This window comes from Odontesthes bonariensis, chromosome 19 (genome assembly GCF_027942865.1).
Source record: "Odontesthes bonariensis isolate fOdoBon6 chromosome 19, fOdoBon6.hap1, whole genome shotgun sequence".
In the NCBI taxonomy this organism is placed as follows: Eukaryota; Metazoa; Chordata; class Actinopteri; order Atheriniformes; family Atherinopsidae; genus Odontesthes; species Odontesthes bonariensis.
Genome location: NC_134524.1, coordinates 1,944,943 through 1,971,746, shown reverse-complemented (window position 1 = coordinate 1,971,746; position 26,804 = coordinate 1,944,943). Strand labels below are relative to the sequence as shown.

The 26,804-nt window shown below is 48.7% G+C and overlaps 1 protein-coding gene across 4 annotated transcripts in view; it reads right to left on the bottom strand.

Annotated features, from left to right (window-relative positions):
* Nucleotides 1-26,804, bottom strand: part of LOC142369365 (kinesin-like protein KIF1C) — a 64,295-nt gene continuing 37,491 nt past the window's right edge. For all 4 annotated transcript variants that reach the window (XM_075451717.1, XM_075451719.1, XM_075451718.1 and 1 more), the window contains exons 15-28: nt 26,625-26,743; nt 19,271-19,350; nt 16,395-16,470; nt 15,926-16,005; nt 15,107-15,201; nt 9,228-9,311; nt 8,141-8,321; nt 6,837-6,909; nt 6,668-6,766; nt 6,238-6,399; nt 5,832-6,125; nt 5,658-5,747; nt 3,610-3,832; nt 1-3,501 (exon numbers count right to left, since the gene is read on the bottom strand). In XM_075451717.1, the coding sequence (XP_075307832.1) occupies nt 2,681-3,501; nt 3,610-3,832; nt 5,658-5,747; nt 5,832-6,125; nt 6,238-6,399; nt 6,668-6,766; nt 6,837-6,909; nt 8,141-8,321; nt 9,228-9,311; nt 15,107-15,201; nt 15,926-16,005; nt 16,395-16,470; nt 19,271-19,350; nt 26,625-26,743 (2,477 nt within the window). In that variant the 3' untranslated portion in view covers nt 1-2,680. The remainder of the gene's footprint in view (nt 3,502-3,609; nt 3,833-5,657; nt 5,748-5,831; nt 6,126-6,237; nt 6,400-6,667; nt 6,767-6,836; nt 6,910-8,140; nt 8,322-9,227; nt 9,312-15,106; nt 15,202-15,925; nt 16,006-16,394; nt 16,471-19,270; nt 19,351-26,624; nt 26,744-26,804) is intronic.

Sequence of the window (26,804 nt, the reverse complement as noted above, 5' to 3'; positions counted from 1 at the left end):
TGGATTCTTACACTTTATTGCCATCATGTCTGCAGGTAGAGCCTGAGATTGGTTCCTGATACAACAAAAACAACAACCGGCACAGACAGAAAAAGCAACCGAGGGGCCAATAGCCAGAGGGCTAGATCGTGATGTCATCACGTCCCACGGTCCCGCATCGACGGCGCGCTGTGATTGGAGTACAGGGCGTTTCAAATCTCCAAACAATGAAACCATGATTAAAAGGAAAAAAAAACAATAAAATCAGCTTGATAAAGTAAAACAAATTTAAGATTATAATTCTAAATGAACGAAGAAACACGCCCACACATACGCACGCACACACCCAGACAGCGAAGAAGAAGAAGCTCCCTTTAGCAGCATCCAAACATTAATGACACCTTAGCATAATTAGACTAATAACAAAGCTGATGACATCATAACCACAGGCTGAGGCTGTGGGAGGGGCTTAAATGCTCAGCACTGAATGAATACACAAGGAAAAACCAACAGCCAATCAGAGGCCAGAGTTGGAAATTAAAAAAAAAAGAAAAGAGTGAAGGAGTAAAAACAAAGAGGAAACTTGGTTTCCCATCAGGCCCGGCGGCGGCAGGCTTCAAGATTGTCCTGCGATTGGTCGATTCCAGCAGAGCGAAACGAGGTGGAGACTCAATTCATGCTGCTTCAGCCAATCACAATTCATCATCCTCTGCCCAAAGGAACGCTCCCATTGGTTGCTTCAGACCTTCATTTCCTTTCGTTAAAAAGTCTTAAAATCACAGAGCCCACCCACTCTGTCATCTCCCAGAATGCTTTGCTCTGAGTGGGCGGTAACTCCCCGCTCCACCACGTCGCCACACAGGGCAGAAAAACGCTCGCAGCTGCGTTCAGTTTGACGAGGAAAGGTGGGAATTTGTGGCGTCTCGTTGGGATTTAAGCGAAAACAGCAACAACCGTTATTTCCCCGTAAAGTTTGAGACTAAATATATGTAAATCTCATCAAATGACCCCAAAAAGGAAAAAGCCACAACTTCTAACTTCCTGAAGTGGTCTTCTTGATGTGGCCTATGTAGTGTCAGACCCTCTCAGCAGGAATTCATCCCACACACAACGTGTTGTAGTGTCGTTACTCCTCAAAAAAACTTATTTTTCATCACATCTCTGTCTACAATCCTCTCTATCATCCACCTTCTGTCTCTCTCAACTCCATAAGCTCAACTCCACCTTCCACAACTCCTCCATGTCTGAAATAAAGTCAGTTCCATCATGCTTCATATCAATCACTCACAATTCCCATGATTGCCTGAGACGGCGAACTCGCCGTCAGCACATTTCATGTGTTTTAAAATAGATTCATCTTCATAAAAACGAGATACACTTCAAATATACACACACGCAGCTCTTTAACATCTGACGTGCTCGTCTGTCGGGTAAAACATGTACAAACATCCTCCTCTTCCTCTCTGCGCCGCGGTCTGAAGCGTGTTTCCCCCAGGCTGCCAGCAGGAGGCGCCACAGTCTGAAGCGTGTCCCCCCCCAGGCTGCCAGCAGGAGGCGCCACAGTCTGAAGCGTGTTTCCCCCAGGCTGCCAGCAGGAGGCGCCACAGTCTGAAGCGTGTCCCCCCCAGGCTGCCAGCAGGAGGCGCCAGAGCCTGAAGCGTGTCCCCCCCAGGCTGCCAGCAGGAGGCGCCAGAGCCTGAAGCGTGTCCCCCCAGGCTGCCAGCAGGAGGCGCCACAGTCTGAAGCGTGTCCCCCCAGGCTGCCAGCAGGAGGCGCCACAGTCTGAAGCGTGTCCCCCCCAGGCTGCCAGCAGGAGGCGCCAGAGCCTGAAGCGTGTCCCCCCAGGCTGCCAGCAGGAGGTGCCAGAGTCTGAAGCGTGTCCCCCCCAGGCTGCCAGCAGGAGGCGCCACAGAGCAGTTCTCTTTGGTTTGTAGCTCTCAGCGATGCAGCGTTCAAGTCACGTAGGAGGAACAAGGACTCCAGAGGTCCCGTCCCTGTTTGCTCAGTGACTTTCTTTTCGATCACATGTATTGATCTGTTGAGACAAATCCGTCTGAACTTTTCATGAAGCTCTTCTCCTCACAACCCGAGCATTGAAAACATTTCTCTGTGATCCCAGATCTGCCTGAACCGAGTAAAACCAGCTGAGGAAGGCCGAGCGGTTCATCTGAAAGGTTCCCAAGCTGCTCCCTGCTCAGGCTAACAGGCTAACATCAGGCTAACATCAGGCTAGCATGCTGCTCAGGCTAACCGTGCAGCTGCCTCTTCAGAACCGGTTCGACCCGGACCGGCTCGGCTTTAAGGCACCTCGTTTCAAACGACCCGTCAATCAGCAGCCGTGAGATCAATAAAACTAAATCACTAATAAACAACGATCCTATCTGACAGGGGAAGGGAAAAGATCTCTAAAACAGTGTTGCTATGGCAGCGGCTAACCTGTGCTAACGTAAAAGCTTGGAGGACACGCACACACGCACACACACACACACACACACACACACACACACACACACACACAGCAGGACAGGGAACACAGGGTGTGTGTGGAGTTAGTTGTGAGTGTGTGACGGGCTGATTCTGTACTGTAAAAGTGCTGAAACACGCACACACACACACACACACACACACACACACACACACACACACACAGCCTATTCTCTACAGCATGAGGATCGCCGTGTGTCCCACAGCCAATCAGGCGTCAGATGGGGGTCTCCTTGTTGTCTTTGAGGTCCGGTGCGCTGAACTGTCGTCTCATTCTGGGCGGCGTGGTGAAGCCCCACCCGACCGCCGGGGGCCCCATCCCCATGAACATTTCCGGAGGGAGGGGCGGGGGCCCGGAGCGGGGCAGGCTGTGGTAGTTGGGGTGAGGTCCTGGCTGGAATGGTGCATTGTGGGGGTTGTAGTAGGGGTGGTGGTGGAACTGATGCTGCTGCTGGTGCTGGTTATAATGGAAGCTCCCCTCTCTGTCCCTGCTGCCTCCTCCCCCCCTCCCTCCTCTCTCGCCCCCCGGCCCGGGTGACGCCCCCCTCCTTTGTCGGGGTCGCCCCTGGTGACCACCGTTGCCGCCGCCATGCTGCTGCTCGCCGTCGTGGCTGGAGCTGTCCAGGGAGTTGCGGCGGTAGCGCCGCTGGTAGTTTTGGTTGTTACCTTGGGGTTGGTACTGGAAACCGCCCTGGTTACCCTGGTTACGCTGTTGCCAAGCACGATGAGGGCTGGGTGTGCGCATGCGAGGGGGCGGAGCTTGGAAGGGGAGGGGCAAAAGAGGAGACTGACCCTGGAAGGGAGGAGGAGGCGAGGGAGAACCTTTGCCCTCCATTCCTCCTTCGTTCTCCTTCCTCTCTCCACCCTCTCCTCCTCCCCCCTCCCCCAGACCCAGAGCCAGCAGGGCGGCGCTGGCTGGTCCCCATGACAACCGGTGGGCGGGGTTACTCTTGAAGGGGAACTTGAGCTTGCACTCCTGCGGGGGGATGAAGCGGCCGGTCCCCGGGAGATGGACCGGGACCACCGGGGAGGTCGGACCTGCAGGACAGAGAGACAGAGTGTGAGTCATCACGGAGCAGGTGGTGTGCGGGTGGCGTGCAGGTGGCGTGCAGGTGGCGGCAGGTGGCTTGCGGCCCCCCCACTCACCCTGGCTCTGGCTCTGCCCTCGCAGCTTCTTGCTGATGTTCTGCTGCTGCAGGTTCAGGATGCGCTGCTGCTCCTGCTTCAGCCAGCGGAGGCGCCCTCTCCTGAACGCCGGGTCCTCCTCCATCAGCCGCTTCACTCGCACCTCCGGCTGTTTGGGGATGTCGCCGGCCCCGCCCACCTCCATCTGAGCCGACTCGCCTTCTTCCCCGTTGATGTCATCATCCTGAAAAAGAGAGTAAGCAGAGTGGAGTCGTGAGGCCGCTGAGAGTGAGCTGCCGGGCCGGGTTTAGGGGCTGGGGTTAGGGGCCGGGGTTAGGGGTTAGGGGCTGGGCCGGGGTTAGGGGCTGGGGTTAGGGGCTGGGGTTAGGGGTTAGGGGCTGGGACGGGGTTAAAGGTTAGGGGCTGGGGTTAGGGGCTGGGCCGGGGTTAGGGGCTGGGGTTAGGGGCTGGGGTTAGGGGCTGGGGTTAGGGGCTGGGACGGGGTTAGGGGCTGGGGTTAGGGGCCGGGGTTAGGGGCCGGGGTTAGGGTTAGGGGCTGGGCCGGGGTTAGGGGCCGGGGTTAGGGTTAGGGGCTGGGCCGGGGTTAGGGGCCGGGGTTAGGGGTTAGGGGCTGGGCCGGGGTTAGGGGCCGGGGTTAGGGGTTAGGGGCTGGGACGGGGTTAGGGGTTGGGGGCCGGGCTGGGCTGGGCCGGGGTTAGGGGCTGGGGTTAGGGGTTAGGGGCTGGGACGGGGTCAGGGGTTGGGGGCCGGGCTGGGCTGGGCCGGGGTTAGGGGCCGGGGTTAGGGGTTAGGAGCCGGGCTGGGCCGGGGTTAGGGGTTAGGGGCCGGGCTGGGCCGGGGTTAGGGGTTAGGGGCTGGGACGGGGTTAGGGGCTGGGGTTAGGGGCCGGGGTTAGGGACTGGGACGGGGTTAGGGGTTAGGGGCCGGGGTTAGGGGCTGGGACGGGGTTAGGGGCTGGGGTTAGGGGCCGGGGTTAGAGTTAGGGGCTGGGGTTAGGGGCTGGGCCGGGGTTAGGGGCTGGGCCGGGGTTAGGGGCCGGGGTTAGGGGCTGGGGTTAGGGGTTAGGGGCTGGGACGGGGTTAGGGGTTGGGGGCCGGGCTGGGCTGGGCCGGGGTTAGGGGCCGGGGTTAGGGGTTAGGGGCCGGGCTGGGCCGGGGTTAGGGGCTGGGACGGGGTTAGGGGCTGGGGTTAGGGGCTGGGGTTAGGGGCTGGGGTTAGGGGCTGGGACGGGGTTAGGGGCTGGGACGGGGTTAGGGGCTGGGGTTAGGGGCCGGGGTTAGGGGCCGGGGTTAGGGTTAGGGGCTGGGGTTAGGGGCTGGGCCGGGGTTAGGGGCTGGGGTTAGGGGCCGGGGTTAGGTGCTGGGCCGGGGTTAGGGGCCGGGGTTAGGGGCTGGGGTTAGGGGTTAGGGGCTGGGACGGGGTTAGGGGTTGCGGGCCGGGCTGGGCTGGGCCGGGGTTAGGGGCCGGGGTTAGGGGCCGGGGTTAGGGGTTAGGGGCTGGGGTTAAGGGCCGGGCTGGGCCGGGGTTAGGGGTTAGGGGCTGGGACGGGGTTAGGGGCCGGGGTTAGGGGCTGGGGTTAGGGGCCGGGCTGGGCCGGGGTTAGGGGTTAGGGGCCGGGGTTAGGGGTTAGGGGCCGGGGTTAGGGGTTAGGGGCTGGGACGGGGTTAGGGGCCGGGGTTAGGGGCTGGGGTTAGGGGCTGGGGTTAGTGGTTAGGGGCTGGGCCGGGGTGGGGTGGGGTTAGGGGTTAGGGGCCGGGCTGGGCTGGGCCGGGGTTAGGGGTTAGGGGCCGGGGTTAGGGGTTAGGGGCCGGGGTGGGGTTAAGGGTTAGGGGCTGGGCCGGGGTTAGGGGTTAGGGGTTAGGGGCCGGGCTGGGCCGGGGTTAGGGGTTAGGGGTTAGGGGCTGGGACGGGGTTAGGGGTTAGGGGTTAGGGGCCGGGCTGGGCCGGGGTTAGGGGTTAGGGGTTAGGGGCTGGGACGGGGTTAGGGATTAGGGGTTAGGGGTTAGGGGTTAGGGGCTGGGCCGGGGTTAGGGGTTAGGGGGACGTACCTGAACAGGGATGATGCTCTCCATCTTGATCATCCGGTCCCTCAGGGCTTTGATCTCCTCATCCTTCATGTTGTTCTGCAGCTTCACCTCCTGCAGGGCACACATGCACACGCACACGTGCACCATCAGTGATGCGTTCAGGTACTTCTGTGATTTACCTGCTCAAAGTCTCACCTCCAGGATGTCGGTCAGTTTATCGATGTGAGCCTTCAGGTCGTACACTTTTCCTTTCTTTCCTCCCTCGCCCGTCTCTCCACCTCCTCCTCCACCTCCTCCTCCGCCCTCCTCGGTGGGGGGGCTCCTCTCCTCGCCGATGCCCACAGTGTCGCAGACGTCCTGGGCCACGGCCCTCCAGCTCTCCTTCTCGTTGGCGTCCTTCTTGGCGTACATGCGGCACAGCTCCTTCATCTTGACGATGGACAGCGCCTCGATCTCCTGACGGGAGTGACGGAAGTCTCCCAACGCCACCTGAAGGGGGCGCCACGCACAGAGAGAGAGACTGAGAAACCAGCAGAAACCAGCTGAAACGAGTAAAGATGCTGTTAGAGGCTGTGAGCTCATCTCTGAGTGTGGCTGAGACCTCGTAGCAGATCTCCTTGACGGCCTGCATGCGCAGGTCCTCCATGGTGACCCGTTTGGGGTCCTTGCTGATCCTCCTCCTCTGGGGGATCTGGTAGACTCGGAGGGGCTCCCTCCTCTTGCCGCTGCTGGGCAGCCCACAGCGCTTCACTATCGTCTGCACCTGGACTCACACACAGGGGAGAAGTTAGTGCTTTTCATGTCCTGAGGAGGTTTCTTCTCTTCACAATAAATGACAAAAGGTTCTTCGATTTATTAGCAACTTGGAAACAGAAGTTATACCATCAGCTACTTGTTTTAACTGGTTTAACTCCAGCACTGCTCAGCTAACACATCATCAAACCGTCTTCATCCAGCCATCACTTTTTCACTCCCAGATCCTCCAGAGGGCCCAAACAACCCTGACCCGGGCAGGCAGCGGGTGCACCTACCTTGTTGGCAGGTAGTTTCTCTCTGAGAGACGAGATCAGCCTCCAGCTCTCCTCACAGGAGCGTTTGTCGGAGTCGTCCCCGCTGTCGCTGTCTGCATACTGAGCACACAGAGGGGCTATAAGTACGCCGTCAGCTGCCAGGTAAATAGGATATAAGGCGGATTCTCACCAGTCTGTGCTGCTCCAGCAGCAGATCAGCCTCCTCCTTCTCCTTACGGTACTGAGTCTCCACGTCCTGCAGTCTGAAAAACAGCAGCCAATCAGTCATTCAACCAGCCAGAGGAGACACACAGCAGCCAATCAGTCATTCAACCAGCCAGAGGAGACACACAGCAGCCAATCAGACATTCAACCAGCCAGAGGAGACACAGCCAAGGGGCTTTGATCAAGGATTCTGATGAAGTTTAGACTCAGTTAATGACTTTAGGGCTCAGTTAAAGACTTTGGGGTCACTTAAAGACTTTAGGGCTCAGTTAAAGACTTTAGGGCTCAGTTAAAGACTTTAGGGGCTCAGTTAAAGACTTTAGGGGTCACTTAAAGACTTTAGGGGTCACTTAAAGACTTTAGGGCTCAGTTAAAGACTTTAGGGGCTCAGTTAAAGACCTTAGGGCTCAGTTAAAGATTTCAGGGCTCAGTTAAAGACTTTAGGCCTCAGTTAAAGACCTTAGGGCTCAGTTAAAGACTTCAGGGCTCAGTTAAAGACTTTAGGCCTCAGTTAAAGACTTTAGGGGTCAGTTAAAGACTTTAGGCCTCAGTTAAAGACTTTAGGGGCTCAGTTAAAGACTTTAGGGGTCACTTAAAGACTTTAGGGCTCAGTTAAAGACTTTAGGGGCTCAGTTAAAGACTTTAGGCCTCAGTTAAAGACTTTAGGGGGTCAGTTAAAGACTTTAGGGCTCAGTTAAAGACTTTAGGGGGTCAGTTAAAGACTTTAGGGGGTCAGTTAAAGACTTTAGGCCTCAGTTAAAGACTTTAGGGGTCAGTTAAAGACTTTAGGGGGTCAGTTAAAGACTTTAGGGGGTCAGTTAAAGACTTTAGGGGTCAGTTAAAGACTTTAGGGGCTCAGTTAAAGACTTTAGGGGGTCAGTTAAAGACTTTAGGCCTCAGTTAAAGACTTTAGGGGTCAGTTAAAGACTTTAGGCCTCAGTTAAAGACTTTAGGGGTCAGTTAAAGACTTTAGGGCCTCAGTTAAAGACTTTAGGGGGTCAGTTAAAGACTTTAGGCCTCAGTTAAAGACTTTAGGGGGTCAGTTAAAGACTTTAGGCCTCAGTTAAAGACTTTAGGGGTCAGTTAAAGACTTTAGGGCCTCAGTTAAAGACTTTAGGGGTCAGTTAAAGACTTTAGGGCTCAGTTAAAGACTTTAGGCCTCAGTTAAAGACTTTAGGGGTCAGTTAAATACTTTAGGGGTCAGTTAAAGACTTTAGGGGCTCAGTTAAAGACTTTAGGGGTCTTTTTCTCGGGGACCCTTTCTCGTACCTCTTCTCCATCTCCAGCTTGATGTCGATGCCCTGCTTCTCCAGCAGCTCCCTCTGGGCATAGTTCCAGTCCTCCGGCTCCCCCTGCTGCTCGGCCGTGACGCTGCGCTCCCTCTCCAGCCGCGCCTGCTCCGGGTGGTTGAACCGGAACACGTGGTTCTTCCCCATCACGATGCGGTTACCTAGCAACAGCGAGGAGGGGAGACGCAGAGGACCAACACGTTATACTGAGGGCTCAACAGATGTTAGCAGACATTTCACATCTGGCAGCTTTTACAAATTCAACAGTCTGATGTTTACCTCTTTTCTTTACTGTGTTTGATCTGAACAGGTTCATATGTAATCTAAACTCTTTAACGTTTGATTCAACTGAACCTGAACGTTCCTCCAGGGTAACACCGAGCCCAGGGAAGGATCGGATTATTGGCTAAATCACAATCAGACTGAGTTATTAAGTGCATGTAGACACCTTAATCTGATTTAGAACTGGATCGGATCGGATTCAGACCCGAGATAACTGGGCTGAAAGTCACTCTAAACCTGCTTGTAGACGCTGAAGCTCGTGGTGAATCAGACTTTGCGTTCTGCGCATGCTCCAGATGTTTTCCCGGGGTCGTGACCCGGAAGTCAAAGGAGACGATATTCCTGTTGTTGTCGCCGTCAGAAAGAAACAAACAACGCGATGGAGAATGCTCCGTTGGGCATCGAGTTTGTGCAACAAGCAGCTCATCACAGACCAAATGTAGAGGGACGTAGCTTCATCTGGCTCTGCGTTCTCCATCTTTCTCCAATGCCTGAGTTTGTTGTTGTTGTTGGTGGTGAAGAGGTCAACAGGAAGTGGCTCTATTAGCAACAGCTGGAATGGGTACAGCGCCACCTATCATACCGGGGTATGACACGCTTTGTGCCTCTGATCCCATTCATTCACCGCCAGATATCCAAGGAGAATTACCCTTGCTCAATCATTTTGATTGTAATTTAGCCAATAATCTGATCCTTTCAGAGCCATGTGATCCTACCCCACTTTCCCTCGGTAACTAAAGGGCAGAGTCGCCGGTTTGAATCCCACCGACGCTCCGTTTTCTCACCTTGTTTCAGCACGACGGCCTCGGCGATCTGCTTCCCGTTGACGTACGTCTCTGCTCCCACCAGCGGCTCCAGGGTGACCACCACTGCGGGGGAAGAGGGGCACACGGTCTTTGGAGGCCTCTGAACTCATCACAGGACACAACCGAAGGCCTTCTATCGGCTTTTTCTCTCAGTCACGACACAGACAGCAGAGAAATGAGACAGGAAGTGGAAGGTTGACATTCAAATCGATGAGTGGCTCATTAGAAGCTCAGAGTTTCTCATCATTCATCCAGAGAACTCAAAATTTGGGGGTTCGGGGTCTCAATTGTTCTGTTTTCAGGGGATGAATCACAGCCAATTCAAACATTTAGGGGTTGGATTCTCCTGGAATCAGCCTGTTAGATCAAACATTTAGGGGTTGGATTCTCCTGGAATCAGCCTGTTTGATCAAACATTTAGGGGTTGGATTCTCCTGGAATCAGCCTGTTAGATCAAACATTTAGGGGTTGGATTCTCCTGGAATCAGCCTGTTTGATCAAACATTTAGGGGTTGGATTCTCCTGGAATCAGCCTGTTTGATCAAACATTTAGGGGTTGGATTCTCCTGGAATCAGCCTGTTTGATCAAACATTTAGGGGTTGGATTCTCCTGGAATCAGCCTGTTTGATCAAACATTTAGGGGTTGGATTCTCCTGGAATCAGCCTGTTTGATCAAACATTTAGGGGTTGGATTCTCCTGGAATCAGCCTGTTTGATCAAACATTTAGGGGATGGATTCTCCTGGAATCAGCCTGTTAGATCAAACATTTAGGGGTTGGATTCTCCTGGAATCAGCCTGTTTGATCAAACATTTAGGGGTTGGATTCTCCTGGAATCAGCCTGTTTGATCAAACATTTAGGGGTTAGATTCTCCTGGAATCAGCCTGTTTGATCAAACATTTAGGGGATGGATTCTCCTGGAATCAGCCTGTTAGATCAAACATTTAGGGGTTGGATTCTCCTGGAATCAGCCTGTTTGATCAAACATTTAGGGGTTGGATTCTCCTGGAATCAGCCTGTTTGATCAAACATTTAGGGGTTGGATTCTCCTGGAATCAGCCTGTTTGATCAGACATTTAGGGGTTAGATTCTCCTGGAATCAGCCTGTTTGATCAAACATTTAGGGGATGGATTCTCCTGGAATCAGCCTGTTAGATCAAACATTTAGGGGTTGGATTCTCCTGGAATCAGCCTGTTTGATCAAACATTTAGGGGTTGGATTCTCCTGGAATCAGCCTGTTTGATCAAACATTTAGGGGTTGGATTCTCCTGGAATCAGCCTGTTTGATCAAACATTTAGGGGTTGGATTCTCCTGGAATCAGCCTGTTTGATCAAACATTTAGGGGTTGGATTCTCCTGGAATCAGCCTGTTTGATCAAACATTTAGGGGTTGGATTCTCCTGGAATCAGCCTGTTTGATCAAACATTTAGGGGTTGGATTCTCCTGGAATCAGCCTGTTTGATCAAACATTTAGGGGTTAGATTCTCCTGGAATCAGCCTGTTTGATCAAACATTTAGGGGTTGGATTCTCCTGGAATCAGCCTGTTTGATCAAACATTTAGGGGTTGGATTCTCCTGGAATCAGCCTGTTTGATCAAACATTTAGGGGTTGGATTCTCCTGGAATCAGCCTGTTTGATCAAACATTTAGGGGTTGGATTCTCCTGGAATCAGCCTGTTTGATCAAACATTTAGGGGTTGGATTCTCCTGGAATCAGCCTGTTAGATCAAACATTTAGGGGTTGGATTCTCCTGGAATCAGCCTGTTTGATCAAACATTTAGGGGTTGGATTCTCCTGGAAACAGGAGACCTTCTTCACCACCTCTCATCATCATCATCATCATCACCTTCATGTTTCCTCATTTCAGAGCAGGAAGTGAATGCAACACAACACACAAAGCAGAAAGGATTGGGGGGGGGGGCAGGCATGGGTGTGAATATGAGGGTGACGTAACCATGGTAACCAGCAGCAGCGACTGTTTAACGATACCTGACAGATTTCCAGGCAGCTTTTACAGAGAGAGAAGAAGAAAGAGTCACTGAACACAAACACAAAATGTAACCGCTCAGCTGCCGTTTCCCCATTTATCAAATGTGGGCGGAGCTTCAGCAGCGCCCGGAGCTTCAGCAGCTTCAGGAGCTTCAGGAGCTTCAGCAGCTTCAGGAGCTTCAGGAGCTTCAGCAGCTTCAGGAGCTTCAGGAGCTTCAGGAGCTTCAGCAGCTTCAGCAGCTTCAGCAGCTTCAGGAGCTTCAGCAGCTTCAGGAGCTTCAGGAGCTTCAGGAGCTTCAGCAGCTTCAGCAGCTTCAGGAGCTTCAGCAGCTTCAGCAGCTTCAGGAGCTTCAGGAGCTTCAGGAGCTTCAGCAGCTTCAGCAGCTTCAGGAGCTTCAGGAGCTTCAGCAGCTTCAGGAGCTTCAGGAGCTTCAGCAGCTTCAGGATCTTCAGCAGCTTCAGGAGCTTCAGCAGCTTCAGGATCTTCAGCAGCTTCAGGATCTTCAGCAGCTTCAGGAGCTTCAGCAGCTTCAGGAGCTTCAGCAGCTTCAGCAGCTTCAGGAGCTTCAGCAGCTTCAGGAGCTTCAGGAGCTTCAGGAGCTTCAGCAGCTTCAGGAGCTTCAGCAGCTTCAGGAGCTTCAGGAGCTTCAGCAGCTTCAGCAGCTTCAGGAGCTTCAGCAGCTTCAGCAGCTTCAGGAGCTTCAGCAGCTTCAGGAGCTTCAGGAGCTTCAGCAGCTTCAGCAGCTTCAGGAGCTTCAGCAGTTTCAGCAGCTTCAGCAGCTTCAGCAGCTTCAGGAGCTTCAGCAGCTTCAGCAGCTTCAGGAGCTTCAGCAGCTTCAGGAGCTTCAGCAGCTTCAGCAGCTTCAGCAGCTTCAGCAGCTTCAGGAGCTTCAGCAGCTTCAGGAGCTTCAGGAGCTTCAGCAGCTTCAGGAGCTTCAGGAGCTTCAGCAGCTTCAGGAGCTTCAGCAGCTTCAGCAGCTTCAGGAGCTTCAGCAGCTTCAGGGGCTTCAGGAGCTTCAGGAGCTTCAGCGGCTTCAGGGGCTTCAGGGGCTTCAGGAGCTTCAGGAGCTTCAGGAGCTTCAGGGGCTTCAGCAGCTTCAGGAGCTTCAGGAGCTTCAGGAGCTTCAGGAGCTTCAGCAGCTTCAGGAGCTTCAGCAGCTTCAGCAGCTTCAGGAGCTTCAGGAGCTTCAGCAGCTTCAGGAGCTTCAGGAGCTTCAGCAGCTTCAGGAGCTTCAGGAGCTTCAGGAGCTTCAGGAGCTTCAGGAGCTTCAGCAGCTTCAGCAGCTTCAGGAGCTTCAGCAGCTTCAGCAGCTTCAGGAGCTTCAGCAGCTTCAGCAGCTTCAGGAGCTTCAGCAGCTTCAGGAGCTTCAGCAGCTTCAGGAGCTTCAGGAGCTTCAGCAGCTTCAGCAGCTTCAGGAGCTTCAGCAGCTTCAGCAGCTTCAGCAGCTTCAGGAGCTTCAGCAGCTTCAGGAGCTTCAGGAGCTTCAGCAGCTTCAGGAGCTTCAGCAGCTTCAGCAGCTTCAGGAGCTTCAGCAGCTTCAGCAGCTTCAGGAGCTTCAGCAGCTTCAGCAGCTTCAGGAGCTTCAGCAGCTTCAGGAGCTTCAGCAGCTTCAGCAGCTTCAGGAGCTTCAGCAGCTTCAGGAGCTTCAGGAGCTTCAGGAGCTTCAGCAGCTTCAGGAGCTTCAGCAGCTTCAGGAGCTTCAGGAGCTTCAGCAGCTTCAGCAGCTTCAGGAGCTTCAGCAGCTTCAGCAGCTTCAGGAGCTTCAGCAGCTTCAGGAGCTTCAGGAGCTTCAGCAGCTTCAGCAGCTTCAGGAGCTTCAGCAGTTTCAGCAGCTTCAGCAGCTTCAGCAGCTTCAGGAGCTTCAGCAGCTTCAGCAGCTTCAGGAGCTTCAGCAGCTTCAGGAGCTTCAGCAGCTTCAGCAGCTTCAGCAGCTTCAGCAGCTTCAGGAGCTTCAGCAGCTTCAGGAGCTTCAGGAGCTTCAGCAGCTTCAGGAGCTTCAGGAGCTTCAGCAGCTTCAGGAGCTTCAGCAGCTTCAGCAGCTTCAGGAGCTTCAGCAGCTTCAGGGGCTTCAGGAGCTTCAGGAGCTTCAGCGGCTTCAGGGGCTTCAGGGGCTTCAGGAGCTTCAGGAGCTTCAGGAGCTTCAGGGGCTTCAGCAGCTTCAGGAGCTTCAGGAGCTTCAGGAGCTTCAGGAGCTTCAGCAGCTTCAGGAGCTTCAGCAGCTTCAGCAGCTTCAGGAGCTTCAGGAGCTTCAGCAGCTTCAGGAGCTTCAGGAGCTTCAGCAGCTTCAGGAGCTTCAGGAGCTTCAGGAGCTTCAGGAGCTTCAGGAGCTTCAGCAGCTTCAGCAGCTTCAGGAGCTTCAGCAGCTTCAGCAGCTTCAGGAGCTTCAGCAGCTTCAGCAGCTTCAGGAGCTTCAGCAGCTTCAGGAGCTTCAGCAGCTTCAGGAGCTTCAGGAGCTTCAGCAGCTTCAGCAGCTTCAGGAGCTTCAGCAGCTTCAGCAGCTTCAGCAGCTTCAGGAGCTTCAGCAGCTTCAGGAGCTTCAGGAGCTTCAGCAGCTTCAGGAGCTTCAGCAGCTTCAGCAGCTTCAGGAGCTTCAGCAGCTTCAGCAGCTTCAGGAGCTTCAGCAGCTTCAGCAGCTTCAGGAGCTTCAGCAGCTTCAGGAGCTTCAGCAGCTTCAGGAGCTTCAGGAGCTTCAGCAGCTTCAGCAGCTTCAGCAGCTTCAGGAGCTTCAGGAGCTTCAGCAGCTTCAGCAGCTTCAGGAGCTTCAGCAGCTTCAGCAGCTTCAGGAGCTTCAGGAGCTTCAGCAGCTTCAGCAGCTTCAGGAGCTTCAGGAGCTTCAGCAGCTTCAGCAGCTTCAGGAGCTTCAGGAGCTTCAGCAGCTTCAGCAGCTTCAGCAGCTTCAGCAGCTTCAGGAGCTTCAGGAGCTTCAGCAGCTTCAGCAGCTTCAGCAGCTTCAGGAGCTTCAGCAGCTTCAGCAGCTTCAGGAGCTTCAGCAGCTTCAGGAGCTTCAGCAGCTTCAGGAGCTTCAGCAGCTTCAGGAGCTTCAGCAGCTTCAGGAGCTTCAGCAGCTTCAGCAGCTTCAGGACCTAAACTCACACCTAAACTGTCTCACACCTAAACTGTCTCACACCTAAACTGTCTCACACCTAAACTGTCTCACACCTAAACTGTGGTGTGAGACAGAAGCTGAATAATTCAGACCTGATCTTACATCAGAAAGTGTGCTTCCTGTCTGCCGACACCTCGTGTTCTGTGTTTGCTCAGCTCCACCTCAACCAGTTAACCACCTATTTTTATCTGAGCTCCGTGTGTCTGAACTGGGTTTGATGGGATTAACAATGAGTTGGCTTGGATTGGGCTGTCTTTGTGCCCTGAGATGACTTTAGCTGTGACTTTAGAAAGAAAACTGAGTTCAGGTAACATCATCAGGTGGGATTCAGCTCCACTGGAGCCTGTTTCTGGCCCGTTGTTGGAGTTTCTGACGCTTCCTCCCCGACACGTTATTAGTGTCCAGAAATGTGTTTTTTTCTTTCTTTGCCGTGAACAGACAGACACGACAGGAAGTTTCTGTTCTCATAAGGAAGCAGTTTGGAGCTTTTATGGTTGGTCACCTGTGGAAAATCAGCAGCTGGCTTCTGAAATAGGTCAGATTTTTTTTTTTCTTGTCGGTTCATATGTGATCACCTATTTGCTTTGAGTGAATAATGTGGATATCGGCTGTAAAATGAATATTTCAAACAGCTGGGGGAGTTGCTGACATGAGTTTCAGGCCAACAAAGTGTCTGTGAGCTGATTGGCTCAGGCCAGCAGAGGGCGCTGTGACTCCGCCCCTCACCCAGGATCCGCTGAACACACTGACTCTCTCACCTTCTCCGTGCTCGTTGGTCTCGCTGACAAAAACACAGTGAATCTCCTTTATGAAGTGACCCGACAGCTTGATGTCCACGTCCTGCTGTCCGACCCTGAGACACACACAGAGAGCTGCTTAGTTCAGTTTCCTCAGAGAAGACGGAGGGCAGGAGGATGTGTGGGAAACGAGTTTCCCTGGAACTTTACCTGAGAAAAGGCAGTTAAGCACAGAGTAAGTGAGCCCACAGCTGCTGCTGCTGCCTACTCTGACATTAAGAGGGTTTCTGCTTCCAGATGGATATCTATCTGAGCATCTTTGCTGTAACCTCTTTTTCCACAATCCATCTTGGCAATATTGCGCCCCCATTTTACTGATGCGAGTCAAATATCTTTTAAAAATATTATTAGCAGCCAGCCAGAAAGCTGTAACCCGGGAAATGGCTGCAGGCTTCACCTCCAACAGAGACGGACCGGATAGATGTAGAAAAAATGGAAAGGATGAGCATTTCGCTAAGTCTACGGAGCAATAAGTATTCGCAATACTGGGAAAAATGGATTGTGTTTGTGACCACAAGAGATGCTGACTGAGCCATTATTGTATGAACAGACTCGTATCATCAGCATAATGTCTGTTTTAATGTGGAGGGGACCAACTGTTTGTTCTGTGTTTTTCTGTATGTTGTAAAATATACTAAAAGCTAGCTGGGTCTGACCACATCTTTTGAGCAGCTTCATTGTTCATCTGTTTTAGGTGATGTCACAGGTGAGGTCACACTTTTTCTAACTTGTTTCCCTTCTCATGTTGAGTGCTTAACTTTAAATGAAAAAGCTGCTGACCTGGTGAATCCCTCCTTGATGTAGTACAGCAGACACTCTGACATCAGAGGGTCTTCATTCAGGTTTACCAGGTGAGGCGTCTGCAACACACACACACACACACACACACACACACAGAGACACACACAGAGACACACACACACGCACACACAGAGACACACATGCACACACAAATACACACACACACACACACACACACACACACACAGAGACACACACACACGCACACACACACACACACATGCACACACAAATACACACACACACACACACACACACACACACACACACACACACACACACACACGCACACACAGAGACACACACACACACACACACACACATACACACACACACACACATACGACAACATTTATATCTGTTAGCAGAAAGTATCTCAGAGGTTTCACGATCTGACAGGAAGTGATGCTGATGCTGAGTTCTGATGTGAGGAGACGGACGAACTCACTCCTTTAGGAGAGAAGACGCCCAGCGTTCCTCCGTCCTCCTTTATGGACACGCCCATTTCTGCCAGTAGCTGCTCTCTGGGGAAGAGGGAGAGACAAGTTTCAAAAGGTTTTAATCCACACTACATTACCCATGAGCCTCTCTGTGTTCACGCCTCAAACTGTTCCTCTACTGCATGTGAGTCCACAGAAACTGGAAACACTACATTACCCATGAGCCTCTCTGTGTTCACGCCTCAAACTGTTCCTCTACTGCATGTGAGTCCACAGAAACTGGAAACACTACATTACCCATGAGCCTCTCTGTGTTCAAGCCTCAAACTGTTCCTCTCCAGCATGTGAGTCCACTGAAACTGGAAACACTACATTACCCATGAGTCTCTCTGTGTTCACGCCTCAAACTGTTCCTCTCCTGCATGTGAGTCCACAGAAACTGGAAACACTACATTACCCATGAGTCTCTCTGTGTTCACGCCTCAAAGTGTTCATCTCCAGCATGTGAGTCCACAGAAACTGGAAACACTACATTACCCATGAGCCTCTCTGTGTTCACGCCTCAAACTGTTCCTCTCCTGCTTGTGAGTCCACAGAAACTGGAAACACTACATTACCCATGAGCCTTTCTGTGTTCAGGCCTCAAACTGTTCCTCTCCAGCATGTGAGTCCACAGAAACTGGAAACACTACATTACCCATGAGCCTCTCTGTGTTCAGGCCTCAAAGTGTTCCTCTCCAGCATGTGAGTCCACAGAAACTGGAAACACTACATTACCCATGAGCCTCTCTGTGTTCACGCCTCAAAGTGTTCCTCTCCAGCATGTGAGTCCACAGAAACTGGAGACACTACATTACCCATGAGCCTCTCTGTGTTCACGCCTCAAACTGCTCCTCTCCAGCATATGAGTCCACAGAAACTGGAAACACTACATTACCCATGAGCCTCTCTGTGTTCACGCCTCAAACTGTTCCTCTACTGCATGTGAGTCCACAGAAACTGGAGACACTACATTACCCATGAGCCTCTCTGTGTTCACGCCTCAAACTGTTCCTCTACTGCATGTGAGTCCACAGAAACTGGAAACACTACATTACCCATGAGCCTTTCTGTGTTCAGGCCTCAAACTGTTCCTCTACTGCATGTGTCCACAGAAACTGGAAACACTACATTACCCATGAGCCTCTCTGTGTTCACGCCTCAAACTGTTCCTCTACTGCATGTGAGTCCACAGAAACTGGAAACACTACATTACCCATGAGCCTCTCTGTGTTCACGCCTCAAACTGTTCCTCTACTGCATGTGAGTCCACAGAAACTGGAGACACTACATTACCCATGAGCCTCTCTGTGTTCACGCCTCAAACTGTTCCTCTACTGCATGTGAGTCCACAGAAACTGGAAACACTACATTACCCATGAGCCTCTCTGTGTTCACGCCTCAAACTGTTCCTCTCCAGCATGTGAGTCCACAGAAACTGGAAACACTACATTACCCATGAGCCTCTCTGTGTTCAGGCCTCAAACTGTTCCTCTCCAGCATGTGAGTCCACTGAAACTGGAAACACTACATTACCCATGAGCCTCTCTGTGTTCACGCCTCAAACTGTTCCTCTACTGCATGTGAGTCCACAGAAACTGGAAACACTACATTACCCATGAGCCTCTCTGTGTTCACGCCTCAAACTGTTCCTCTCCAGCATGTGAGTCCACAGAAACTGGAAACACTACATTACCCATGAGCCTCTCTGTGTTCACGCCTCAAACTGTTCCTCTCCAGCATGTGAGTCCACAGAAACTGGAAACACTACATTACCCATGAGCCTCTCTGTGTTCAGGCCTCAAACTGTTCCTCTCCAGCATGTGAGTCCACTGAAACTGGAAACACTACATTACCCATGAGCCTCTCTGTGTTCACGCCTCAAAGTGTTCCTCTCCAGCATGTGAGTCCACAGAAACTGGAAACACTACATTACCCATGAGCCTCTCTGTGTTCACGCCTCAAACTGTTCCTCTACTGCATGTGAGTCCACAGAAACTGGAAACACTACATTACCCATGAGTCTCTCTGTGTTCACGCCTCAAACTGTTCCTCTACTGCATGTGAGTCCACAGAAACTGGAAACACTACATTACCCATGAGCCTCTCTGTGTTCACGCCTCAAACTGTTCCTCTACTGCATGTGAGTCCACAGAAACTGGAAACACTACATTACCCATGAGCCTCAGCCCAACCTGAGCAGCAGCAAGTTTAATGAAGCCAAACATGTCGCCACGGTTACTTAATTTACCAAAATAAGAGCCTGAACTTCATAGCTGAATTCAGTCTGGGTTCACAGAAAATTTCAGTGCCAACGTAAATCAGAGACAACGGTTCCCGTCTGTGGAGGCCCTCAGGGTTCTGTCCTGGGCCCGGTTCTGTTCCTGATGAATATTCTTCCTCTGGGACAGATTATAATGTTTAACTCCATGTAAACAGATATCCATGCTTTTAGATTACTGGTTACCGGTTCATTTTAGAGTTAAACTCTCAGTATTAACTTGTGGGGCCCTGCGGGGACTCGGTATACGTACAGTAATAATTATTAAAGCCTCTTTAACTGGAACTGTCGGGTCGTGTAATGCATCTGATTTAAAGGTCAGGGGGAATAATTCCTTTGGGGCAGTCGCAGGTCAGCTATGAAATGTTTTTCACTTGTTTTTACCTTTTACTGACTGCTTTGATCCTTTTAAAAACAAGCTTTGAGTTGATATCTTTTGTTATTTCATGCTCGGTGTCTGTGGTGGAGCAACAACTTCACAGTACCCACGGACAGCAGAGGAGGGTAAAAGGGCAGCAGCCCCACCTGAGTTCAGGGGCATTAAATAAAAGTCAGTGCTGTTACCTCTCCAGACGGATAGACTCGGTCTTCCTCAGTTTCTCCTCCCACGTCTCGTTGAGCTCAGCGATGATCTTCTCTGTTTCCTGAAACACAGCCAGTCAGTCAGGGACCCCCAAAGGAAAGTCTTAGGCTGTGTTTGAAACCGCATACTTCTCCTACTTCTCCCATTACTCACACTAACTTTCTGAGTTAGTATGTGAGTTTGAGTAAGCGAGAAGTTCCCGGATGCGTACTAGATTCTCTGAAATGTTGGGTATGCATCATGAGGTTACTACTCATACTCAAACTACCCAAGATGCAACGTAACGTGACGTCGCCGATCGTCATTTCCTGTCAAAACGGCAGTTTCAAGCTAGCTACAACGAGGGTAGGTTCACTTCCTGTTTTCAAAACAAAAGCACCAATTGTATGGTAATGGCTTTCCCTATGATAAAAGGCAACGGGTATTTTATTTTGTGAAAATAACAGGAAGTGCGTTAGCTCACTGCGGCTAGCTTTAGTAGCGCCAAATTCGTGGGAACAAAATTGTAAACAGCCGGTATTTTGTTAGGTTTTCAACACGTTGGGGATCTAAACGACTACTTTCTCATCTGAAACTGTTTCAAATGTTGCTAAAGTTTACAGAGTTTAGAGCTTAAGAGAAATCAGCATCAGGCCGGCTGATTTCGGCTCGGGCAGGAGCGAAATGCATTGTGGGTAAACGCTCTGCATACTGTGATCGATGAGTATGCGGTATGCAGTATGTAGTATGCAGTATGCAGTATGCAGTATGTAGTATGCAGTATGTAGTATGCAGTATGCAGTATGCAGTATGTAGTGTGCAGTATGTAGTATGCAGTATGTAGTATGCAGTGTGCAGTATGCAGTATGCAGTATGTAGTATGTAGTATGCAGTATGTAGTGTGCAGTATGTAGTATGCAGTATGCAGTATGCAGTATGTAGTATGCAGTATGCAGTATGTAGTATGCAGTATGTAGTATGTAGTATGCAGTATGCAGTGTGCAGTATGCAGTATGCAGTATGTAGTGTGCAGTATGCAGTATGTAGTATGCAGTATGTAGTATGCAGTATGTAGTATGCAGTATGGAGTATGCAGTATGTAGTATGCAGTATGCAGTATGCAGTGTGCAGTATGCAGTATGCAGTATGTAGTGTGCAGTATGTAGTATGCAGTATGTAGTGTGCAGTATGCAGTGTGCAGTATGCAGTATGCAGTATGTAGTATGTAGTATGCAGTATGCAGTATGTAGTATGCAGTATGTAGTATGCAGTATGTAGTATGCAGTATGCAGTATGCAGTATGTAGTGTGCAGTATGCAGTATGCAGTATGTAGTATGCAGTATGCAGTATGTAGTATGCAGTATGTAGTATGCAGTATGTAGTATGCAGTATGCAGTATGCAGTATGTAGTATGCAGTATGTAGTATGCAGTATGCAGTATGCAGTATGCAGTGTGCAGTATGCAGTATGCAGTATGTAGTGTGCAGTATGCAGTATGCAGTATGTAGTATGCAGTATGTAGTATGCAGTATGTAGTATGCAGTATGCAGTGTGCAGTATGCAGTATGCAGTATGTAGTGTGCAGTATGCAGTATGTAGTATGCAGTATGCAGTATGTAGTGTGCAGTATGTAGTGTGCAGTATGCAGTATGCAGTATGCAGTATGTAGTATGCAGTATGCAGTATGCAGTATGTAGTATGCAGTATGTAGTATGCAGTATGTAGTATGCAGTATGCAGTGTGCAGTATGCAGTATGCAGTATGTAGTGTGCAGTATGCAGTATGTAGTATGCAGTATGCAGTATGCAGTATGTAGTATGCAGTATGTAGTATGCAGTATGTAGTATGCAGTATGCAGTGTGCAGTATGCAGTATGTAGTATGCAGTATGCAGTATGCAGTATGTAGTATGCAGTATGCAGTGTGCAGTATGCAGTATGTAGTATGCAGTATGCAGTGTGCAGTATGCAGTATGTAGTTAGGCCCTCCAGAAAAACGCGATTTTGCGATCGCTGATTTTATTGCAAAATCAGCAAAATACCGCTGATTATGCGGAGGTCAATATTTTTCAAAAAAGCCGCATATTGACCGCAATAATCACATTTTCCGCTCAAAATATGCGAAATATGCAGGATTCGCTTTATTTCACAATCTCCGCACTTTTCTGAATAAAGTTGGGAAGAGAAAAAAATGTCGAAAATTAACGAGAGACAAAATGAAATAAGCTAATCGATCTCACCCACCGACGCACATTACTGCCAAAGACCGGGCAAACCAGTACCTCGATGTCTTGCATGAAAGCGGGGGGAAACTACTCTGCACCCCGTGGAACTGTGTGTTGGAGCATAAAAGAAAATCGTCGGTGACGTGCCGCTTTACCAGCGCAAAACATTTGAAAATGCTTTCTGCAGCTGCGGAAAGGAAAGCCAAAGCCAGACAGCTGACGTTCACCGAGGCATCAACCTCCAAAACCCTTGCGAGGGCTACCAGAAACCAGGTGAGTAGCGTACAAGCTTGAAATTGGCCAAATAAAGAATAAATGAAACAGAATGAGACCGAGAAGTGTGTGTGTGTGCGCGCGCGTGTGTATGTATTGTGAAACTGCTCAAGTTGTTAAAATAAAAAAACCTTCTGTAAAGTAACTTGGTTCCAGTATGCTTGTTTATCACAGGAGGTCTTTAAGATGACTCTTTTTCATTCAGTAGCAGCATATTTTGCAACTTTGCATAATTCACAACTTTTTGCATAATTCGCAAGTTTCCGCAACTTTTCGCAATTTCACGGCATAAAATCATTAAAAAACCCGCATATTCAATAGCAAAATCCAGGATTTTAGCCCGCGTTTTTCTGGAGGGTCTATGCAGTGTATAGTATGCAGTAAGCAGTATGTAGTATGCAGTATGCAGTATGCAGTATGTAGTATGCAGTATGCAGTATGCAGTATGCAGTATGTAGTATGCAGTATGTAGTATGCAGTATGCAGTATGCAGTATGCAGTTTGTAGTATGCAGTTTGTAGTATGCAGTATGTAGTATGCAGTATGCAGTATGCAGTATGTAGTATGCAGTATGTAGTATGCAGTATGCAGTATGCAGTATGCAGTTTGTAGTATGCAGTTTGTAGTATGCAGTATGTAGTATGTAGTATGCAGTATGCAGTATGTAGTATGCAGTATGCAGTATGCAGTTTGTAGTATGCAGTATGTAGTATGTAGTATGCAGTATGCAGTATGTAGTATGCAGTATGCAGTATGCAGTTTGTAGTATGCAGTATGCAGTATATAGTATGCAGTATGCAGTTTGTAGTATGCAGTATGCAGTTTGTAGTATGCAGTATGTAGTATGCAGTATGCAGTATGCAGTATGCAGTATGCAGTATGTAGTATGCAGTATGTAGTATGCAGTATGTAGTATGTAGTATGCAGTATGCAGTATGTAGTATGCAGTATGCAGTATGCAGTATGCAGTATATAGTATGCAGTAAGCAGTATGTAGTATGCAGTATGTAGTATGCAGTATGTAGTATGCAGTATGCAGTATGCAGTATGCAGTATATAGTATGCAGTATGCAGTTTGTAGTATGCAGTATGTAGTATGCAGTATGTAGTATGTAGTATGCAGTATGCAGTATGTAGTATGCAGTATGCAGTATGTAGTATGCAGTTTGTAGTATGCAGTATGTAGTATGCAGTATGCAGTATGTAGTATGCAGTATGCAGTATGTAGTATGTAGTATGCAGTATGCAGTATATAGTATGCAGTAAGCAGTATGTAGTATGCAGTATGTAGTATGCAGTATGTAGTAAGGCAGTATGCAGTTTGTAGTATGCAGTATGCAGTGTGCAGTATGTAGTATGCAGTATGTAGTATGTAGTATGCAGTATGTATTACGTAGTATGCAGTATGCAGTATATAGTATGCAGTATGCAGTATGCAGTTTGTAGTATGCAGTATGCAGTATGTAGTATGCAGTATGTAGTATGTAGTATGCAGTATGCAGTATATAGTATGCAGTAAGCAGTATGTAGTATGCAGTATGTAGTATGCAGTATGCTTATGCAGTATGCAGTATGCAGTATGTAGTATGCAGTAAGCAGTATGTAGTATGCAGTACACAGTATGTAGTATGTAGTATGCAGTATGCAGTATGCAGTACGCAGTACGCAGTACGTAGTATGTAGTATGCAGTATGTAGTATGCAGTATGCAGTATGCAGTTTGTAGTATGCAGTATGTAGTATGTAGTATGCAGTAAGCAGTATGTAGTATGCAGTATGTAGTAGGCAGTATGCAGTATGCAGTTTGTAGTATGCAGTATGTAGTATGCAGTATGTAGTATGTAGTATGCAGTATGTAGTATGTAGTATGCAGTATGTAGTATGCAGTATGTAGTTTGTAGTATGCAGTATGTAGTATGCAGTATGTAGTATGCAGTATGCAGTATATAGTATGCAGTAAGCAGTATGTAGTATGCAGTATAAAGTATGCAGTATGCAGTATGTAGTATGCAGTATGCAGTTTGTAGTATGCAGTATGCAGTTTGTAGTATGCAGTATGTAGTATGCAGTATGTAGTATGTAGTATGTAGTATGCAGTATGCTTATGCAGTGTGCAGTATGTAGTATGCAGTAAGCAGTATGTAGTATGCAGTACGCAGTATGTAGTATGTAGTATGCAGTATGCAGTATGTAGTATGCAGTATGCAGTACGCAGTATGTAGTATGTAGTATGTAGTATGCAGTATGCAGTTTGTAGTATGCAGTATGTAGTATGCAGTATGCTTATGCAGTGTGCAGTATGTAGTATGCAGTAAGCAGTATGTAGTATGCAGTACGCAGTATGTAGTATGTAGTATGCAGTATGCAGTATGTAGTATGCAGTATGCAGTACGCAGTATGTAGTATGTAGTATGTAGTATGCAGTATGCAGTTTGTAGTATGCAGTATGTATTATGCAGTATGTAGTATGCAGTATGCAGTATGCAGTATGTAGTATGCAGTACGCAGTATGCAGTATGCAGTACGCAGTATGTAGTATGTAGTATGCAGTATGCAGTATGTAGTATGCAGTATGCAGTACGCAGTATGTAGTATGCAGTACGCAGAATGTAGTATGCAGTACGCAGTATGCAGTATGTAGTATGCAGTAAGCAGTATGTAGTATGCAGTACGCAGTATGTAGTATGCAGTATGTAGTATGCAGTATGCAGTACGCAGTATGTAGTATGTAGTATGCAGTATGCAGTATGCAGTTTGTAGTATGCAGTATGTATTATGCAGTATGTAGTATGCAGTATGCAGTATGCAGTAAGCAGTATGTAGTACGCAGTATGTAGTATGTAGTATGCAGTATGCAGTATGTAGTATGCAGTACGCAGTACGCAGTATGTAGTATGTAGTATGTAGTATGCAGTATGCAGTTTGTAGTATGCAGTATGTATTATGCAGTATGTAGTATGCAGTTTGTAGTATGCAGTATGTATTATGCAGTATGTAGTATGCAGTATGCAGTATGTAGTACGCAGTATGTAGTATGTAGTATGCAGTATGCAGTACGCAGTATATAGTATGTAGTATGCAGTATGCAGTATGCAGTATGTAGTATGCAGTATGCAGTACGCAGTACGCAGTACGCAGTATGTAGTATGCAGTATGTAGTATGCAGTATGCAGTATGCAGTTTGTAGTATGCAGTTTTTAGTATGCAGTTTGTAGTATGTAGTATGCAGTATGCAGTATGTAGTATGCAGTATGCAGTATGTAGTATGCAGTAAGCAGTATGTAGTATGCAGTATGTAGTATGCAGTTTGTAGTAAGCAGTATGTAGTATGCAGTATGTAGTATGTAGTATGCAGTATGCAGTATATAGTATGCAGTAAGCAGTATGTAGTATGCAGTATGCAGTATGCAGTATGCAGTAAGCAGTATGTAGTATGCAGTATGCAGTATGTAGTATGCAGTATGTAGTATGCAGTATGCAGTTTGTAGTATGCAGTATGTAGTATGTAGTATGTAGTATGCAGTATGTATTACGTAGTATGCAGTATGCAGTATATAGTATGCAGTATGCAGTTTGTAGTATGCAGTATGCAGTATGTAGTATGTAGTATGCAGTATGCAGTATATAGTATGCAGTAAGCAGTATGTAGTATGCAGTATATAGTATGCAGTATGTAGTATACAGTATGCTTATGCAGTATGCAGTATGTAGTATGCAGTAAGCAGTATGTAGTATGCAGTACGCAGTATGTAGTATGTAGTATGCAGTATGTAGTATGCAGTATGCAGTACGCAGTATGTAGTATGTAGTATGCAGTATGCAGTTTGTAATATGCAGTATGTATTATGCAGTATGTAGTATGCAGTATGCAGTATGTAGTATGCAGTATGTAGTATGTAGTATGCAGTATGCAGTACGCAGTATATAGTATGTAGTATGTAGTATGCAGTGTGCAGTAAGCAGTATGTAGTATGCAGTATGTAGTATGTATTATGCAGTATGTAGTATGCAGTATGCAGTATGTAGTATGCAGTATGTAGTATGCAGTATGTAGTATGTAGTATGTAGTATGCAGTATGTAGTATGTAGTATGCAGTATGCAGTATATATTATGCAGTATGTAGTATGCAGTATGCAGTATGTAGTATGCAGTATGCAGTATGTAGTATGCAGTATGTAGTATGCAGTATGTAGTATGTAGTATGCAGTATGTAGTATGCAGTATGTAGTATGTAGTATGTAGTATATAGTATGCAGTAAGCAGTAGGCAGTACGCAGAATGTAGTATGTAGTATGCAGTATGTAGTATGTAGTATGTAGTATGCAGTTTGTAGTATGCAGTTTGTAGTATGCAGTATGTATTATGCAGTATGTGGTATGCAGTATGTATTATGCAGTATGTAGTATGCAGTATGTAGTATGTAGTATGTAGTATGCAGTTTGTATTATGCAGTATGTAGTATGCAGTATGTATTATGCAGTATGTAGTATGCAGTATGCAGTATGTAGTATGCAGTATGTAGTATGTAGTATGCAGTATGCAGTATGTAGTATGTAGTATGTAGTATGTAGTATATAGTATGCAGTATGCAGTATGTAGTATGTAGTATGTAGTATGCAGTTTGTAGTATGCAGTTTGTATTATGCAGTATGTAGTATGCAGTATGTATTATGCAGTATGTAGTATGCAGTATGCAGTATGTAGTATGCAGTATGTAGTATGTAGTATGCAGTATGCAGTATGTAGTATGTAGTATGTAGTATGCAGTATGTAGTATGTAGTATGTAGTATGCAGTAAGCAGTATGGTAGTATGCGGTTTCGAACACAGCCATACTGTAAGGTGAGGAACACCTCCTACCATCAGCATCTCGGCCGCTTCCTCCTTGCTGATAGGCTCCTCCCCCTCCTCTGCGTCCTCCATCAGGGGGTCAGGGTTAGGGTCGGCAGGGGCGTCTTCCACAGACTCAGGATCAGCATCTGCAACCATGCAGCACATCTGTCAGCCAGACGCGTGCCAGAGCGGACTCTAGATCCACAA